At 46.0% G+C, this 18168-nt stretch overlaps 1 protein-coding gene across 1 annotated transcript; it reads right to left on the reverse strand.

Annotated features, from left to right (window-relative positions):
* Positions 1 to 4296: 4296 nt before the first annotated feature.
* On the reverse strand, positions 4297 to 12015 carry LOC117837087 (B3 domain-containing protein Os03g0619800). Its single transcript, XM_072290409.1, has 9 exons — positions 12004 to 12015; positions 11095 to 11550; positions 10809 to 11039; positions 10167 to 10524; positions 9869 to 10092; positions 7083 to 7168; positions 6659 to 6876; positions 6242 to 6447; positions 4297 to 4682 (listed from the first exon to the last, which is right to left on the reverse strand). The coding sequence occupies exons 1-9, from the start codon at positions 12013 to 12015 to the stop codon at positions 4422 to 4424; spliced, it is 2052 nt and encodes a 683-aa protein (XP_072146510.1). The 3' UTR covers positions 4297 to 4421.
* Between the last annotated feature and the right edge of the window lie 6153 nt (positions 12016 to 18168).

Here is an 18168-nt window from a genome sequence, read left to right on the forward strand (position 1 = left end):
TAACTTTGGTTGCATCATGGCATGAATACCAGGTCCTAAATAAGTGACTTAGCATGTCATGATGGCAACAGATCTAGGTAAAACATGCCTGTGAGTGAACTATAGCAATAACATATACTAGAGGCCAAATAAATGACACATACAAGCAACCATAAAGATTCTGTTAGCAAATTTTTCAAGGATGAACACGCTACTGATAAAGAGTATAAAAATAATTCATTAGCCTAGAATTCCAGCAGCAAGTATTTTTACTAACTTAAACTAGTTTATTGCAAGAATAATTATTCAAGAAGCATTCTATGTTATATGAACATAAAACATTTACAGAAGCTTTCGCACCACACCTAAAGTTTGCTGTAAAACTTTGAGCATGATTGGATTAACATAGAAATTACTAAAAATCAAACATGGTGACATGGTAGATTATCAAGAATAAATTATAACTGGAGTTATGTCAGTGATTTGGTGCTAAAAAACTCTCAGAATAGTTTTTATCACTAATCTATACTACTAAGAATTTAACAAGATTTTATGAGCACAAGAACTATTTATTCCATAATAAGGAGATTAAGCGACATGCATTTTAATCAGTAACAGAAAGATAGACTTCTCATGAACAAGTATTTTTCCTAGGTATATATGAGCCTCAGGAAGCTAACAAAATGTATTTCGTATTTTTATCATTTTCCTATGTTTTTTACGGATTTCCAAAGTTTTAGCCATTTCAACTAAAATTAAACCTGAAAAAGGAAAAACACTTTTGCAAGAAAACCCTTCAAAACAACTTCTCCCAACAGATCCGTCCTTCCTTTTACGAACTAGCCCTGACTCTTGCACTTAAGCCCCTCGACAAATTCCCACCTCACACTTAAACCTAGAACTTTAACTCCTAACCCCCTGAACTTTCTATTCTCTCGCAACTCGACCCTCGGCCTTCTTCCACCTCGGGACAAAGCCCGGCTGGCAGCTGCGGCGCATCGACGGCGGCACCCCTCCCTGGTAACTAGCCCGCGAGCCTCCCTACGTCAAGGCACACCCGCTCCCCTAGTTATTGCCTCAAAACCTGAACCCTAGGTCTACTTTGATGGGCAGCAGTGAACGACCAGTGGTAAGCTCGTGAATGAGCACGGCCACTACCCTAAGGAGTCGAATCAGTGAGAGCTTCATGGTCAGGGGCTCACCGAGGTTCGGTTTTGGTGGTTTGTGGGAGTAGAGGAGGCTGGGAAGTGGAGTTCGACGGTGGAATTAAGCTCGGGTGGGTGGCAGCAATGGCAGCACTAGAAGCTTCAATTCCCGATGTTGTGGACCATGGTGGCGGACAAGAGGTGGGAGGGGGGGTGAAGCCTAAGAGGTGGCGGAGGTCCTGGTGGCGGTGATTTGGTTCAGGTGGAGGGGATGCGGAGGATTGGGCTGGCGGACGGCGAAGGTGTGTGCAGCTCTGTTTGCTCGGTTTTTGGCCGTGGGTGGAAGTGAGAGCGAGAGGGAGAGGAAGGCCGGCAGCTTAGGAGGGGGGAGATAAGGCTAAGGCGCTGTCGTTAATCGCCCTGGTGAGCAGTGGAGGCTCAGGTGCAGTAGTGGTGACCAGGCACGAGCAGGAGCGACGAGGCGCGGCAGTAGTGAGCACAAGCGAGCCGTGCCGTGGCATCATTGGCATGGCGCGGGGGAGCGGTCGGTGATGGGACGGCGGCGTACGGCGCGCACAGGGCTTGAATGCACGTGTGTTGACCGAGAGGCCAGTAGTGGAGACAGGCAGTGACATGGTGGGGGTGGGGGATCACCCCTGCCATTTGTGGCAGAGCTACGGTATGGGAGGAAGGAGAAGAAGATGACGGGTGGGCCCGGGCTATTTCTTTTGGAATAAAATTGCCCCCTTCAAAAGATCAAGGTGTAGCTAGCCAAAAATTGTCCAAAAATTTCCATTGGAAAGATAAAAACACAAAGAATCCAAGGGAACTTGAACCAACTATAAATCTAAAAAGTATTGCTCAGAATTTGGAAAGTAAAGCAGATAAAATTGAAACTTCACTGAATTTTTATCACTAGCAAACATCACCCAAAAATTATAGAAAATTTTGTAAGTTCATCATTTTGCATCTAGTATTCAATTAAAATAAAAGGAGCCATAGTTATATTGTAAAAATGAAGTTTCTTTACAAAGTTGCATTTGAACAATAAATGTCAATTTGATGGAGTTTTAAACTGACGCAATGACATGATGCTCATTATGCACTAATGAAGTTTTCTAATCCTAAATTTAAAACTCAAGGTGTTACACGTACGAGGAGGCGTGTGTCGGTGGGGGCTGCTGCAGGTGGCGGTGGGAGCGCTTGCGGCGGTGGTGGTTGGCGGCATCGTCGGAGGCGGGGCGGGGCGGCACGACGGGGTGGGGTGGGATGGCGACGAGGCAGGGCGGGGTGGGTTGGCGATGAGGTGGGGCGGCATGACGGGGTAGGGCGGGACGGCGATGAGGTGGGGCGGGGTGGGTCGGCGAAGAGGCGGGGCGGCGCGACAGGGTGGGACGGGATGGCGACGAGGCGGGGCGGAGCGGGACGGCGACGAGGTGGGGCAGGACGGCGGGATGGGGCAGGATGGTGACGAGGCGGGGCGGCGCGGGACGAGTGAGGAAAGAAAAATGACCAGTTCGCAACATAAACGATGGCAGGTAGGTAATTTTCGCGACCTTGACGTAGAAAGCTGCGGAAAGCTCACATTTCACTGCTTCTGGGCTTTCCATGTGATCATAGCTTCTGTGGGCTTTTGGCTTTCGAAAAGCTCAGCCCAGAAGCTAGCCGTTTGTTTGAGCTTTCGGCTTCTTAGGGTGGAAAGCTGCTGGAAAGCCCAAACAAATAGGGCCTAAGTCTGGCACCACATGGCTCAAGGCCCTAGCCTTGGCGACGCTGAACCGAGCCATGCACTCGTCGTCCAAACCCCGAACACCACCCACTCCGCCAACACAATCCCGAACACCACCCACCTGCCTAGCTTACTCCATGCTGCCCGAGCGCATCACGGGTGATGACTTTGCAAGCGGCGAGTCGGATCATGTACGTCGTGTCAATGTGTCCGATAAGGTTTTGTTCCTTAACTTTGAGGAGATTTATTGCCCTTGCCTATGATGACTTGAAGAAATTGGCAGAGTTTGTTCATGGGCTGTGCATTTTCATCGTTGGAGAAGGGATGACTAAGAGGGAGGAGTGGTGATGGATGTTTGAAAGTCCCTCACCTGTTACAAAACCAAAGTGACCCATCTTTTTCCTGGCTGAATCCCGCCAACTTTCCTTTTCTCTAAAGGTGTGTTTGGTTTGGAAGTTGGAGGGGGTTGGAACAGGTTCGACCCCCTTCGACCCCTATGGACCCGCATTTGGTTGGAGAGGGATGAGGGTTGGGTCAGACCCAATAGGGGAATATTCGGGGAATATTCGGCCGAGATGCGGGTCGAATGCATCCACCCAAAACGAGCGGATGCACTCGACCCGCATCGACGGCGTGTGCGTCCGTCCGTGCGTGTGCGGGAGGAGGCGGCCTAGCGCGGGGGCGGCGAGGCGGTGGCTGCCGGCGCGGGGGCGTGGAGGAGGCAGGGCCGGTGTGGAGGCGGGAAGGAGGCGGCTGGCACTGGGCGGGGAGGAGGCATCCTAGCACTGGGCGGCACGGAGACGGGGGAGGAGACGGCCTAGCACTGGGCGGCGTGGAGATGGGGGGAGGAGGAGGCCGGTGCCGGGGCGAGGAGGAGGCAGCGGGCGTCGCCAGCGGAGGGAGGGAGCGGGCAGAGGAGGAGTAAAAGGAAAAGAGGAGGATGACAGATGGAGCCCGCAGCTGACAGGTGAGACCCGATGCTAACAGTGTTAAAATGGCATCCATCATATCCCTCTCAACCCCTTCAATCAAACAAAAGACTGGAATAAACCCATCCCTCTCATCCAAACACGAGATGGGTCGACCTAACCTAAAAAGGGATCGTACTCCAACCCAACCCAACCCACGTCGTTCAAAAACAAACATAGTTTCTCCGGCTAAAATTGAGCTTCTGAAAGGGTTAGGCCCAGCTTTTTTCTTTTGAAGCCCGTTAGGCCCAGCTTCGGGTACATGGTGCTTGAAACTGCCCCCAAATTTTGCACATGTCAAGCACATGCCACCCTCTGCAAAATGTAGCAATGCCATGTTCCGGGATGTAAGATGTATACCCTCCCTGCTTAATAAGCACACACTAATGTACCAGGTAGTAGCTAGCAAAAGATGCTGCATTTGCAACCCTGAGAAACTGCTCATCATGTACGCAGAGAAAGCAATCACCAAACGTAAAAACCACTATGTCACCTCAGGATGGATAGCGCATTGCCGTCAAAGAGTTGGGCATGTATCAATTTCAGAGTACAAATCAAAATAACCTGCGAGATACCAGCAGAAAGAACACCATTCTTCCTCTACTTTAAACTAGACTGCTCCCTGGAGATGATGTGGACCTTCATGGTAAGCTTCCTCTTGTTCTTCTTCAGTTCGAACAGACAGATGTCACCGACTCGCAGACCATTGTCACGAGCAAATCTGACCCAACCTCCGTTGAGAAACCACCTTCTACCATTATGAATCACCATCTGTGTTATCCATGTCTTCCCCATGCACTGGAGCGCCACAGCTTGCCCACTAGCTGGAAGATGTGCAGCAGCATATCGTACACCTAATTCCTGGTGTGTTATGGATGGAAAGTTAGCAACACACTACTATGACAGGCCGCATAACTTTGTGATTGAATAAATTTAAACGTATTGGGTTTTAAATGTTGACTCTATATCGCTGATTGCTTCGACAGGAACATGATATGACATAATCGCAAATAATTTGCTGATATGAAGGAGAATGAATAGTTGCATTCAGATGACAAAAAACATACAACTTAAAAAGAAGCAAGTTGAGATTACAGGAAGTGCTTTGACAATAAAAATAACATGTGGGCATGTGGCTCGTCCATGATAACCTCTTCGGATTTGCGTGAACTAGCAGACTGATCACTGAGTGGTTAGTACCTCCAGCATGAGCGAACCTTTTCTGAACTGGTTAGGAATGGGCACCACTAATTTGTTATGGGGGCGTCAGCCAAGGGGGCAGCCCTCCATCACATTAGGATCTGATAGGATTTGTAAGGCTTGGTCAAGAGATATGGTCATTAGGAGACAAGGTTGTTAGGATTTGTTAGGAGGCTCCTCTATATAATCAGAGGCATGACAGTCATTTGGAAAGAATCAAGAAAGAAGAAAGAAACTCCCCTCTTCAATCTAGTCCCCCTCCAAGCTGACTCTGCCTGGCTATCTTAGGACCATAACATAATTCAATACCAAAAGAAGAGTTAGAACTTACTAGCATCCACTTCTGAGCAACACCATTGTTATTCTTCATTACTGCTACACAAATGGGAAATTTGGCTTGGATGGCTCGCACTCGCTCTTCAACAATCTTCTTTTGGGGTTTAGATAGAGTTCCTACATGGTACAATGTATGGAGGCTGAGATAGACCACCAGAGTCTTCGCCCTCCAGAGAATCGTCAGAAATTTCACGCATGTCAGTTTCCAAGGAGATGTGTTCGTCTGCAGACAGTTTTAGGCCATAAGAAAGGAACAATCTAAAATGCTACTATTTTTGTACTATTTTTTTCTATAATACCATTTGTTGACTCCTCCATAATATGCACTTCTGAAGCCATTTTTGTACTAGATCGACCAGGACATGGGCAAACCATTTGAAAACCAGCTCTGCCTATGGAATGAGTCGCTGATGCGCAAAATAGATAGACCGTAAATGTGTATCTTCTCCCACCCGCTGTTGGAAAAAGGAGGCAGATATCTCCCTCCTGCACATGATTGTCACGCACAAATTCTAACCACTGCCCCATAAGCATGTTCTTTCTACTGGCATTTCTTTTGTAGAATTTAAGATGCCACTTGTTGCTCTTGCTAGGCGTCTGAAGTGTGACATTTGCACTTTTATGTGGGAAATGTGGAAATGCATATTCCTTGGAAATACCCTGATAACAGATGGAACATGATGTGCTTCTGTTAAAAAAACAAGAAAAACAAAATAGTTTCAATGGTCAAGCAAGAAAAACAAGTCATTTGTCCATGCATGTTCATAAGATTCATGATGACATGAAGATCATAGATATATTTCCTATGTAATTTTGGCACAAACTATCAACAAGTTAATTTTGAGAGAAGTGAGTTGCCTATTCAAAATGAGTAATGAATTTACCAGAAAAGGGCCCGGGGGTTGAACATTCCTCTTTAGCATGACTGCTACAAAAACAGTGATTTTAGGTTGAATTTCCTTGATAAATGCCATTACCCTTTGCTTTTGTGCTTCAGATAGATAACTTCTATATGATAAAACATAATGAGCCTTTGAGGATGCCTGAAGATCATCCGAGTCCAAAGAATATTTTGCAGAGGGAATATCTTCTGCTGTAAAAAAAATCACAACAGGCTATAAGGGATGTAGAAGTCAAGGAAAATATGAAAGTTATATTGGCACCAATGCTTCTCTAGGGCGACTCATTGCTAGTCCTATAATCCTGTTGGAATCTGACCTCCAGCTTTTCTCTTTCCAGCATCAAGCCATCTATGACATTGCTATTACTATCACCATGTGTTTTAGTCACATACAATTTACCTTTACTTTTTCTCCTTGGCCCTGCATTCTTTGCTGACTTCACTCTCTTGGTAACTTGCTGCTGTACTGTAGAACCAAAATGATCATGATTTGGCGACCTTTGACTAGACACCCTCTCTAAAGATCTGCTGCAAGGAACTTCACCACGCCTCTGTAGGCATTCATCACACCACCATTCTGCTAATGATGCATCAAAGATAACTTTGTCCAAACAGTATCTACACAACGAAAAATTATAGTAAGAAAAGGCCAATCATATTCAATGATGTACAGAAGGTAGAACATCTGGTGTCATTTATCACAGATTTTTTATAAGGGACAAACCTATTGTTTGTTTAGATTTGGACTAATTTATTGTGGAGTATGCCCATTAACAAGCATTACACAATATAAAGTATCATTAGGGTGAAAAAAGAAAACATACAGGTGCACAGCAGAACACTTGCAGTCTCTGCAGCATACCAGAAGATGTTTGTAACCAATATTTCCGCACACTTCACACACAGTGTCCTGCAAAAACTACCACGAGGTTTGCTGCATTATGAAATTATCAATTATACAAGCAACTCACAAAACAATCATCAAATTGTGCTGGCGATATGCCCTGACCGTTGGGTGCAAATGAAAGACAGACAGGTCGAAATCCTTCATGAGTCACCACTGACAACACCACTTCTAAGCTCTCATGTGACCATTTCAATAAGGCTCATGCCCAAGCGAACTATTGGAGGAGGACTAACCCTTCCCGTGACCGGACCACGAATTCGATCCTCATCGAATACCAGAGGACCAGAACTAAAGGAAGGAACAGTAAACCACAATAGTGCTTCACAACACTGATGCCCCAATCTTAATGCGCAATATCACAGCAACAACGAAAATATAATGGGATTGGGCGCAGTCTTGGCATTTCAATAAAATTCAATGGCCTTAATACCGAGCACTAAACCAAACGAACGGTACACCAGGGTAAATGCGCCTCACTGCCTCACAACAGCAGCAATGCCCAAGCCTTGTTGCACAACGGGAGCATCCAGACCAAGGCCAGTCCAAGCATCCCCCGTCAATCGATGGGCCTGCCACATCTCCATCGTCGAGAACCGAACCCCAAAAACAAAAAGGAAGAGAGGAGGAATCGAGTGCACGTACCATGCTCAAGCCGATCCAAGTCCCCAACCCCGGAATCTCCAGGAAGCTGCTGCGGAGAGGGGGGGGGGGGGGGGGTGGTCCAAGGCAGCGGTGGAGAGGAGAGGAGCTGCTGCGGCGCGCCGCCCGTTGGTCCGGCGGCCAGGAGAGTTGGAGGCTTCTTGTTTCCGGCGTCGGTCCAGGTGGGGGGCCCACCACGACGGCAGGTGGTTTGGGCCGAGTTATACTTGAGCAGAGTTGCCCAGGATCAGAAAAGAAAAAAAAACGAAGAGTGTTCGAAAAAAAAACTACTCGGCCAGACCAAGTTCTCGGGTTAATACGCCGGCAAGCGTGTAGGACTCCTTTAGGAGGAGATAAGTTTTTTTATTTTAAGGTTGTTTATTTATCTTTATGCGCTAGTGTTTAAACCTATATTCCTCTTCCACTTAAATGCAAGGCAGTGCTCCTGCCAATGTTTAAAAAAAAAGAGAGCAAAACTTTATATACAGAAAAAGAAGGCTAACAATATCCACTGCAGATAGCACCCACATATGGAAACTATGGAGAGTATTTCTCAAGAGTGCTCTTGTGCCACAATTTCTAGTAATTTCCTAACTACAAAAGGCTTGTAATTCCTAATTTTGCTCTATTTTGTCGATCTGCGACTGTGACTCTGACTGTTAGCAATCTGCAACCGTGTCTACTCAACGTCCATTGTCCGATCGGCTATACTGAAATCATGTGTTGCTATTGCTCCCCCATGTCAGTGTCATTTCTCCCAGAATTAATTAGACCTGCAACGAATTCACCTACTTCATCCGTTCCAAATTATTCCAAATTGTATTCCAAATTGTAGGTCGTTTTGATTTTTTAGTTTCATAGATATTATTATGCACCTAGACATAGTGTATATCTAAACTAAAAAGTTAAAACGGACTATAATTTGGAAAGAAGGAAGTATTTAGCATTAGTAACAGTGCTGCAGGTTTTAAATTGCCTGCTCTGGCTCTCTGGAATGTGTTGCATGTTCGGCTATATTCCTTTTCTTATTTTCTTGAGCACCCTTTGCATCCCTGTACATTTTTATTCTCTCAAGATGGATGTTCCAAAGTGTATTACGTGCTTCCTTTGATGTTTACATCAATCAGGATCTTCCTTGTTCAACTCAAGTTTTCCCCAGGTGAAACTGGGCCTAGCCTTCTCAATGATTTCCTTCATGAAATAACCTTTTTCTTGAATAAGAAAAGTTTTTTTCCTAAAAAAACATTGCAGTAACCACACACAAAATTAATGCTTCCATCACTAATGGAAAAAGGGTACATCCTACAGCATGAAGAAACCTATGCAGCTTCCTGCTAAGGGAACTTAAACACAAGCAACCACAAGTAATAACTCACAAAAGATGTAGCATCGCATAAAAAGTACTAGATTGCTCAGGATGGGTACTGATGTGCATCAAACCATGGATTATTTCAAAGCACAAAACGACAAAGTAACCCACAAGGTACCAGCAGAAAAAACAAGGGTCACCATTTTCTACTGCTACTAACTAAAGCTGCTCCCTGGAGATGATATGGACCTTCATGGTAAGCTTCTTCTGGTTCTTCTTCAGTTCGAACAAGCAGATATCACCGGCTCGCAGACCATTGCCACGAACAAATTTGGGCCAGCCTCCGCTTAGAAACCACCTGCGAACCCTTTGAAACACCATTTTGATCTTCCATATCTTTCCCAAGCAGTGGAGCACCATGGTTTGCCCTTTAGCTGGAAGATGCACAGCAGCAGCATATCGCGAACCAAATTCCTGATGAGTTACAGATGGAGAATTTAGGAAAACATTGGCAGGTTGACATTTGAAGGATTAAGTTTTAGGTTTATACTATTGACTTTGTATGGTTAATCTTCTTGGGTGGAATAAGTTATCTCAATTATGTGGTAACAAATACTTTGCTGATACAAAAGCAGATGAACCGCCTGGCATTCATACGAACAAAAAGTCATGTCCACCTTAAACAGGTTAAGATGAACGGAACAAAACCTGAAGAATGGAAAACATAATTCAAGATAAAAAAGAATTAAACTTACTTGCATGTAAGCAAGGCTGCTCTTCGTCATGATTGCTACGTAAATTGGAACCTCACATTGGATGTCTCGCACTCTCTCTTCAACAATCTTCTTTTGGGATTTAGATAGACGACTCTTGCCTGGTAAAATGTAGGGAGGTTGAGATGGACCACCAGAGTCCTGGCCGCTCTCCAGAGATTCATGAGAAATTTCATGCATGTCACTTTCCAAGGAAACATGTTCTCCTGCAGATAGGTTTAGGCTGTAAGAAAGGAATAATTCAAAATGCAACTGACTTTCTACTATTTTGCTACAATACCGTCAGTTGGTTCCTCCTTATGGATTTCTGAAGCCATATTTGCACTAGGTGCAGCAAGGCATGGGCCAACCCTTTGAAAACCAGCTCCACGCCTGCCTGAATGAGTAGCTGTTGCACGAAGTAGGTAGACTATAAACGTGAATCTCCCGCCATTTGTCGGTAAAAAGAGGCAGATATCTCTCTCCTGCACATGATTGTCACGGACAAAGTCTAACCACTGCCCTCGAAGCATGTACACGCTCCTATCTTTTCTTGTGTAGAATTTGGGATGCCACTTTTTGCTCTTGCCTGGTCTATGAAGCGTGACATTTGCGTTTCCATGTGGAAAATGTGCAAATGCATATTCCTTGGTAATAGCCTGATTAAAGATTGAACATGATGTGATGTAAACGAACAACCAAGAATATTAAACAAAATCATTTCAGTTGTCAGTAAAAGGTTTGTTCAAAAAAAATATGTTCGTTGTCAGTAAATGAAAAAAAGTATCATTTGTCTGCAGTCCACACATGTTTAGAAGGCTCATGAGAATTTGAAGAGATAATTGAATTTCACCCATACTTATGGCAGCATGTACTGCAACAGCTACAACAAAAGAATTAATGTTGGGAGGAGTGACTTGCTATTCGACAGAAGTGAACTTACGACAAAAGGATTCGGGGGATGAACATGGCACTTCTGCATGACTGCAATGTAAACAGTAATTTCAGGTTGAATCTCCTGGATAAGCGCAATTACTCTCTCCTTTTGTTCTTCAGATAAATGACTTCGACATGATATAACATAATCTGCCCCTGGGGGAGTCTGAAGATCATCTGACTCAAAAGATTCGTTTTCAGATGGAATGTCATCTCCTGCACAAATTAACACAACAGGCTACAGGAATAAGCAGCATAAATTCTGAGTCAAATATGCAAGTAACTTAAATAACTGTATTACCTGACCCGCCAGATGATGAGGATGTTACAGCCATCTTTGATGTTTTCCCGTGTCGATTGGAGCTACCCTTCACACACCTAGCAGCTCTTTCACTTCCTGACGATTCTGTGGTATCATATTGAGAGCTGCTTGAAATATCAACAGAATCTACACTTCTTTTTCCAACATTTGGTGTAGTTTTTATGCCAGAACAGCAAAACATTTTCTCACAACCATCAGAATCAAGGATCAGAACCTTGAAAACAGAGTTCTCAATGTTCCGAAACAGCAATGAATCATTCTCTTCTATATGATGGGCATCAACAAATGCCTCCCACCCATGCCTTAGCACCATCTTCCTATAACGTTCCGTAACTTCAACATCATATAGACTACCATTAGCGGATTCTAATTTGATAGTTCCAGACAACTTTCCTGCGAAATGCTTCAGAAATCTGTTCGGTATGGTCTGTAATAATATCAAAAGGAATTGATGTAACTAGAGTAGCTCCTTGCCAGACCAACCTTAAACAATGTAATCTATGACATGTTAATCAGGAATCATAAGTAAACAGATATTGGTTACATGGGTAGTTTCAACACTGGCGGTCAGTAGAACCCACACCACGAAACATATACTCATGAGATGCACAGAAACCAGGAGGTGCAACATTTAATTAACAATACAGCATCTATACTATTCAGATTGACATGATTTGTCAACCATCAGAAGATTTGTAAGGCAAAACAAAATGATGAGCATCATGTGCGTGCGATTGATGCAGATGTTATCTACTTTACTCAGCAAGTAGTAATAATCAGTATGTGCAACGATGCTAAGATACATGAAAAGCTTTGCCTAATGTGGCACGATATAGAAGTCAACACTTGATGAACCTCTGCAATTTAAATTATCTCTCACTGTGATGACCATCGTAGGGGTGTTACTTTTCCCAATGTTCAGGTAGCAGTAACACACCATTCAGTTTGGCTAGCTCAAATCAAGTTAATCAAAGTGCTAAGTACAGTTCCCACTTTCTAAATCCAAATTTACGTTGGTATGGAAATATGAAAAAGACAAGGTATGATAACAAACATATCAAACATGGGGAACGATTACCATGCTATGTTTAGTATTGGCAGTCATCCGCATGAGGAAGCAGCTCATTGTTTGATTCTTTTCATCCAAATGGTCCAAGTACTTTTGGCAGCAATCACAAGGTTTCTTCATTCGGGAACCATCATTCCTACCCATGTCAACTGGAATTATTACAGTTTATATTAGATGCATATTCAATTAGAAATCTTTGATGCACTACTCGCACGTTTCCAGTAGAACAAAATCTTAACACCACATCACGAAGGTAGTTTGCCTCCATAAAGACGAGTTCCTTGACAAAGGAATCACCTTTCTTTTTTCTGGAGCACATTACAGAGGTTGCAACTCTTTGCTATGCATCGTTCAACAAAGCAATGTGAATTACATTTAGATGCTGCAAGCCTGCAATCGAGCACCCAGAATATAACCTATTCTGGAAATCAGCTCAAAAGAAGCGGTTCATATGCTACTACCACAAAAAACCAGGCTCAAAATCAAACAAGAACTACCATGCAAATGGCTGAATAAATCGAAGTTTCTCTTCACTCGCTCTCTCTTACATTACCGATGCTCATAGGAGAAGAGAAAACGCCTTCACCTTTGCGTAGCAGCTCCACCGAAGAATGGTGATGCAGAGGATAAGCCCCAAAGCTACTAGGACCATATATACACGCACAAGCCATGAAGCCAGTCATTCATCATTACATGGATAGAAAAAACAAGTGGTGGATGCAGAGGTAAACATTTCTCTTTTGGAAAGAACTTGATGGAATGACAGTACAGCAAAAGATGGCAGGGAATCTGCAGAAGCTGTCATGATTTCCTCTCCTAGCAACTAGCAATCCCAAGAAATGAAGAAATGGAGTACACTTGAATTTCTAATTCAGTAATAGATTCCGCAGTACAATAGAATAAGAATTAAGAAATGTAGTATACTGTGGCACAGCAGATGAAACAACTTGAAGAAATGGAATGGTAATATTACAAAGAAAATAAGGTACCTAAGTTAAGGTTTTCTATGCATGCCTATGCCTGTGTCCAATCGCTTCTCCAGAGTTGCAGCAATCACTCCTTGCAACACGGTACGTCGATATCGACCATTTGTGAGGGGAGAAGAACATGGAGCCCAGGAGTCGGAAGCATTTCAACTTCCAAGTGCATTTAATCGTATGAGTTAAAGCCCTCACAGACGTGATGATTAATGTGGGGGAAGTTGGAGGGACTAAAAGATCAGAAAATATGCTCATGTGAACTCAGCCACGAGCCCATAGAGAACACTGACGACTTCAGAATCTTTCAGGGGATTTCCTGGGCAGCAGAGTAATATACCATCGAGTCTTTTTTTTTTAACGAACCGGAGAGCTGCTAATTATATTAACTTTACAAACTGTAGGCTTGGCCTGGAAAAAGAAAAACGAAAACAAACAACCGCGCGGCACAGGACATGTTAGGTCCGGCCAGCAAGAGTGGCGAGGTGATTAGCCCCCGCCATAATCCAGCTATCTAAGTCATCTCTAACTCTGAATAAAACATTGTCGCTTGTTGCTTCTTTTCGATAAAAAATCCTGGCGTTTCTTTCCTTCCAGATTATCCAGGAGGTTAACATGATTAAGGAGCACATGCCTTTGCGCGAGCTGGTAGCCGATCTTGCCATTCTTGTCCACCACTCATGTAGGTCACCATCTTGTTGCATCCATTCCCTCGGGTGCACTGTTGGGATTGCTAGCCATTCCGAGATTGATGCCCAAATCTTCTTAGTGAATCTGCAGTCGGCAAGGAGGTGTATCGCCGTTTCAGACTGATTCCTACAGAGTGGGCACGTTGATTGGTTCGCCCAGCCTCTTGCTTGTAGTCTGTCTGCTGTGCACAGCCTGTTTTGAACGGCCAGCCAGTAGAAAATCTTGCAGCTTGCGGACGCCCACGTCCGCCAAATGAGCGTGTCAAAATTTGTTATCACGGATCCAAGGAACTGAGCATTGTAAGCCGATTTGGGCAAGTAGTTCCCATCGGCCGTGAGTTTCCAAGTGATTTCGTCCTGCGTCCCCTAGTTTAGGTTGATGGTTTGGGTTGCCTTCCATAGGTCGATAAATTGTTGTAGGTGTTGTAGTGAGAAGCCTGAATGATGGAGGTTGAGGTCCTTAATCCAGTTGGAGTTCGTCAATGCATCGCTAGCATTCTTTGTTTTTTTCTTGGAGATCATGAACAGATTCGGCGCGAAGTCAATTGGCCTCCGACCTTGAAACCAGCCGCTGTGCCAAAAGGATGTCATATTCCCGTTGCCAAATGTTATTGTTGTTGCTGCCGCAAAAAGCTTCTTGTCTGTTTTGTTGCACGGGATCCCCGATCCTATCCACGGCTTGTCCTGTTCTTTTCATTCTTGCCATAACCACCGTAGCCTGAGACTTCTAGCAAATTGCTTGAGGTTGAGGATGCCCAGGCCACCCAACCGGGTTGGCCGGGCGGAACGTATCCAGTTCACTTTACATTTCCCACCCGTGATTGCTACCGCGCCGGCCCAAAAAAATCTCTTCCGTATGGTGTCAATTTCTTCCAGTATAGCTTTAGGCGCATCCATTGCTATTAGGAGGTAGACTGACTGTGACGTGAGCACTGCTTTGACTAGGGTGAGACGGCCCGCCGGTGCTATGTTCTTTGCAGTCAGCTTCCCGATGGCTTTGTGGCTCGGTGAGGACACCAATGTCCTCTTTGGTCGGATTTACGAAGAGTACCGTGTCATCCGCATACATGGAGATCCTGATGTTTAGGCTTCTTCCTCTTAGTTTGCTGAGTAGGCCTTTCTCCGTCACCAAGTGCAACAGCGCTCTAAGAGGTTCAATAGCGATGACAAATAGCAGCGGGAAGAGCGGATCCCCTTGGCGGAGACCTCGTCCGTGAGAGATCGGCCCATTTGGGATTCCATTTAACATGACCCGCGACGAAGAGGTGGATAGGAGTGCCGCGATCCAATCTCTCCACCTAGTTGGGAAACCCAGCTTCTCCAACAAAGTTAGCAGATAGTCCCATCTCACCGAGTCAAAAGCTTTGGCGATGTCAAGTTTTAAGAAAAGCGTCGGGATTTTGTTGCAATGGAATCGTCTGGCCATGTTACGGACGGATAGGAAACTGTCATGTTACTTCTTTTTTTTGATGAAAGCGCTTTGCGTTGGGGAGATTATTGTTCTGATGTGCGGGGCAAGCCTTAGAGCTAACGTTTTAGTGATAATCTTGATGAAAAAGTGGACGAGACTGATTGGTCTGAAATCCGCCACTAACTCAGCTTCGTATTTTTTTGGCAGTGGAACAATGTTGGCCATGTTGATCAACGACAAGCTCCCCGTGCGAAGGTTGTGGAAGGCATTTGCCGCCTCTACGACATCAACCTTTATGATTTCCCAGCAGCCCTTGAAGAAGGCCCCTGTAAATCCATCCGGTCCAGGGCCTCGTCGCTCGGCATTTCGAAGAAGGCCCTCTTTAGCGTGGCCTCCTCGAAAGGCTCATCCAGATTTTGAATGTTTAGTGTTGGTAGCTGCAGTTTGTTCCGGTCGATATCCACCGCGCGTTGGTTTGGCTGGCCCATCATTTTTGCGAAATGATCCTGCACCACCTTTGCCTTTTCTTCATTTTTGATTGCCCACCCCGCTTCATTCTTTAGTCTCTGAACATGATTCTTGCGCCGCCTGCCGTTGATCTTGCGGTGGAAATATTTTGTGTTTGCGTCCCCTAGCTTTAGGTTTGTAACACGTGACGCTTGTCGTGTCCTAGCGCGCTCAATGACTGCAAGGCCAAGTACCCTGCGCTTGAGTTTTTGACGCAGCGTTGTCTCGCCAGCGGAGAGTGGTCAGAGCTCTTGTTCCAGTTGGAGAATGACGTCCGCGGCCATGAGAAGTAAAATTCTGACATCAGGGAAATTTTTTTTGTTCCATTCGCGGGAGTCCTTCAGCTACGGCGCCGAGTTTATGGTATAGGCGGTTGAAAGGTTCATGATTCTTGGTTGGAGAATTCCAGGCTGCCTGGACAACTTTAGTGAACCCCGGCAATTTGAGCCGGTGGTTTTCAAACTTGAAAGTTCGAGGTCATCGCAGGCCACTTTGATTTGTTAGTAGCAATGGGCAGTGATCCGAGTGTGACGTGGATAAAGCATGGAGGACGTGCATTTGGAAAAGAGCGTCCCACTCCACGTTCCACTCCGCGTTGCGGAAGATGCGGGCTTGATCAGGGTCGGGCTCTGTTGCTCATTGCTCCAGGTAAATTTGCGGTGTGGGAGGTGTATTTCCTTGAGCTCGCACTCACTAAGCGCATCCTGAAAGAGCTGACATAAGACGACGATTTAGGTTTGAGTTGTTTTTATCGATCGTTTTGTAAATGAGGTTGAAATCTCCCGTGATGACCTATTTCGTTCCCTGTGCCGGCACTATGGAGCACATTTCTGCTAGGAAGGCGACTTTGTGGTTGTGTCGTGACGGGTTGTAGACGTTTGAGAGGTGAAACCGGGTGCCACATTCCCGTCGCTGTATCGTTGCCGATATGTAATAATGACAATTTCTAAGACGTCCACCTGATCATCGTTCCACAGGAGAAGGAGCCCTGCTCTGGTTCCTGACGGCCCGTCGGCAGGTTTGAAGACATATTTCGTTAGCTTGAAACCTCCCAGGTAGCATGCAGTGTGTGCATCAACAGATTGGAGCTTAGTCTCCTGAAAGCAAGCTATGTGGCAAGGTGTGGATGCAATGGTCTGGTGAACCAAGTCCTTGCAAGCTTGCTGGTTTAAACCGCGGACATTTCACCGTCTAGAGGAAAATTGGTTCTATAACATCGAAAGATTAGCATATTCAGAAAATACCATAAAAAATTTGTCGCTCCGTAAAATAGCATCGAAAGAATGAACTGTTACCCTAAACTACCACTATGTCACGTTTGCCATTCACGCCGTCTGTCCGTACGTCAAAACGCCACTTCCTCGCCCTCCCGAACGACCATGGCAGGTTCTGCGCCGGGCGCAGGCCCGCGCGCCTCGCCGAGAGGCCGCGAGGCTGGCATCTGCGCCTCCGCCCGCGTTGAGCTCGCCTCCCCTGCGAAGCTGAAAGCTTGGCACGTCGATCTCGCGGTGAAGCTCGAAGCTCCACATGGCCGCCACAGCCGCGAGTTTCGCGGAACCAGTTGCAACCTGCCAGTCTGCCGCTGTCGATGGCATATAACGCGTCGGCCTGCACCGTGGAGGTGGTGACTGCGAGCTGCAAGGAGCAGTAGTCGATAGTGCAGTAGGCCGGTGACGCTATGGCGACCTGACCCAAGGGACCGCGGGGATGGGCGTATGCTGCGAGCAGGCGCCGGCAAGCTCAGCGTGGGCCTTCAAGTCACTGACTTGCTTCTGCGGCTGGCAGTCATTGACCAAAACGCTAAGCAGCAGCAATCCATCACCAAGCTCCAGCTCCTCTGCAAGTCTGCATCCGAGCTCCCCTTCTTTCTATCTCTCTGCACCAACACATGCTTCCTCAAATCCACCAACCAGAGCAGTAAGAACTAAGAATGCTATTTATCAGGCAAAATAATACAACTACCACAGCGCCACCAGGATGTTCGATGAAATGCCGCACCTCGCACTCGCCCTCGCGCTCGCGCTCTACCTCCGCGCATTTTCTCCGTCCACGCATATGCTCTTGAGTCTCGACTGCCACAGCTGCAGATACTGTCACTACTTGCTCACGTGGGAGAACACCGGAAGAGAGAGATGAGGGAGAGAGGCCCCAAGCTAACTGGCCGCCAGGGAGAGAAGAACGAGCGAGTGTCACCGAAGCCGAGCCTTGCCTTTGCCAGGCACGGAGCGCACGATGGCCACGAACGACGAGCGCAACCTGGGAGCGGATGTGCGACCGGCGGGGACCCCAGCCTCGCGGGGTCGCCGCAGGGCAGCAAGCGTCTCGTCCTGTCCAGAGAGAGCCAGGGGAAGCTGCCATGGCCGTTTGGAGGCGGAGGAAGTCATCGATCATG

The sequence above is a fragment of the Setaria viridis genome, chromosome 9 (genome assembly GCF_005286985.2).
Source record: "Setaria viridis chromosome 9, Setaria_viridis_v4.0, whole genome shotgun sequence".
Lineage (NCBI taxonomy): Eukaryota > Viridiplantae > Streptophyta > Magnoliopsida > Poales > Poaceae > Setaria > Setaria viridis.

Excerpts from the sequence above, each read along its gene's own strand:
- LOC117837087 (XM_072290409.1), bottom strand. Across the intron at positions 11,040-11,094 it reads CTGGCGGGTCAGGTAATACA|CCTGTTGTGTTAATTTGTGC; the intron begins GTTATTTAAGTT and ends TTATTCCTGTAG. Across the intron at positions 6,448-6,658 it reads GCCAAGGAGAAAAAGTAAAG|AAGATATTCCCTCTGCAAAA; the intron begins GTAAATTGTATG and ends TTTTTACAGCAG.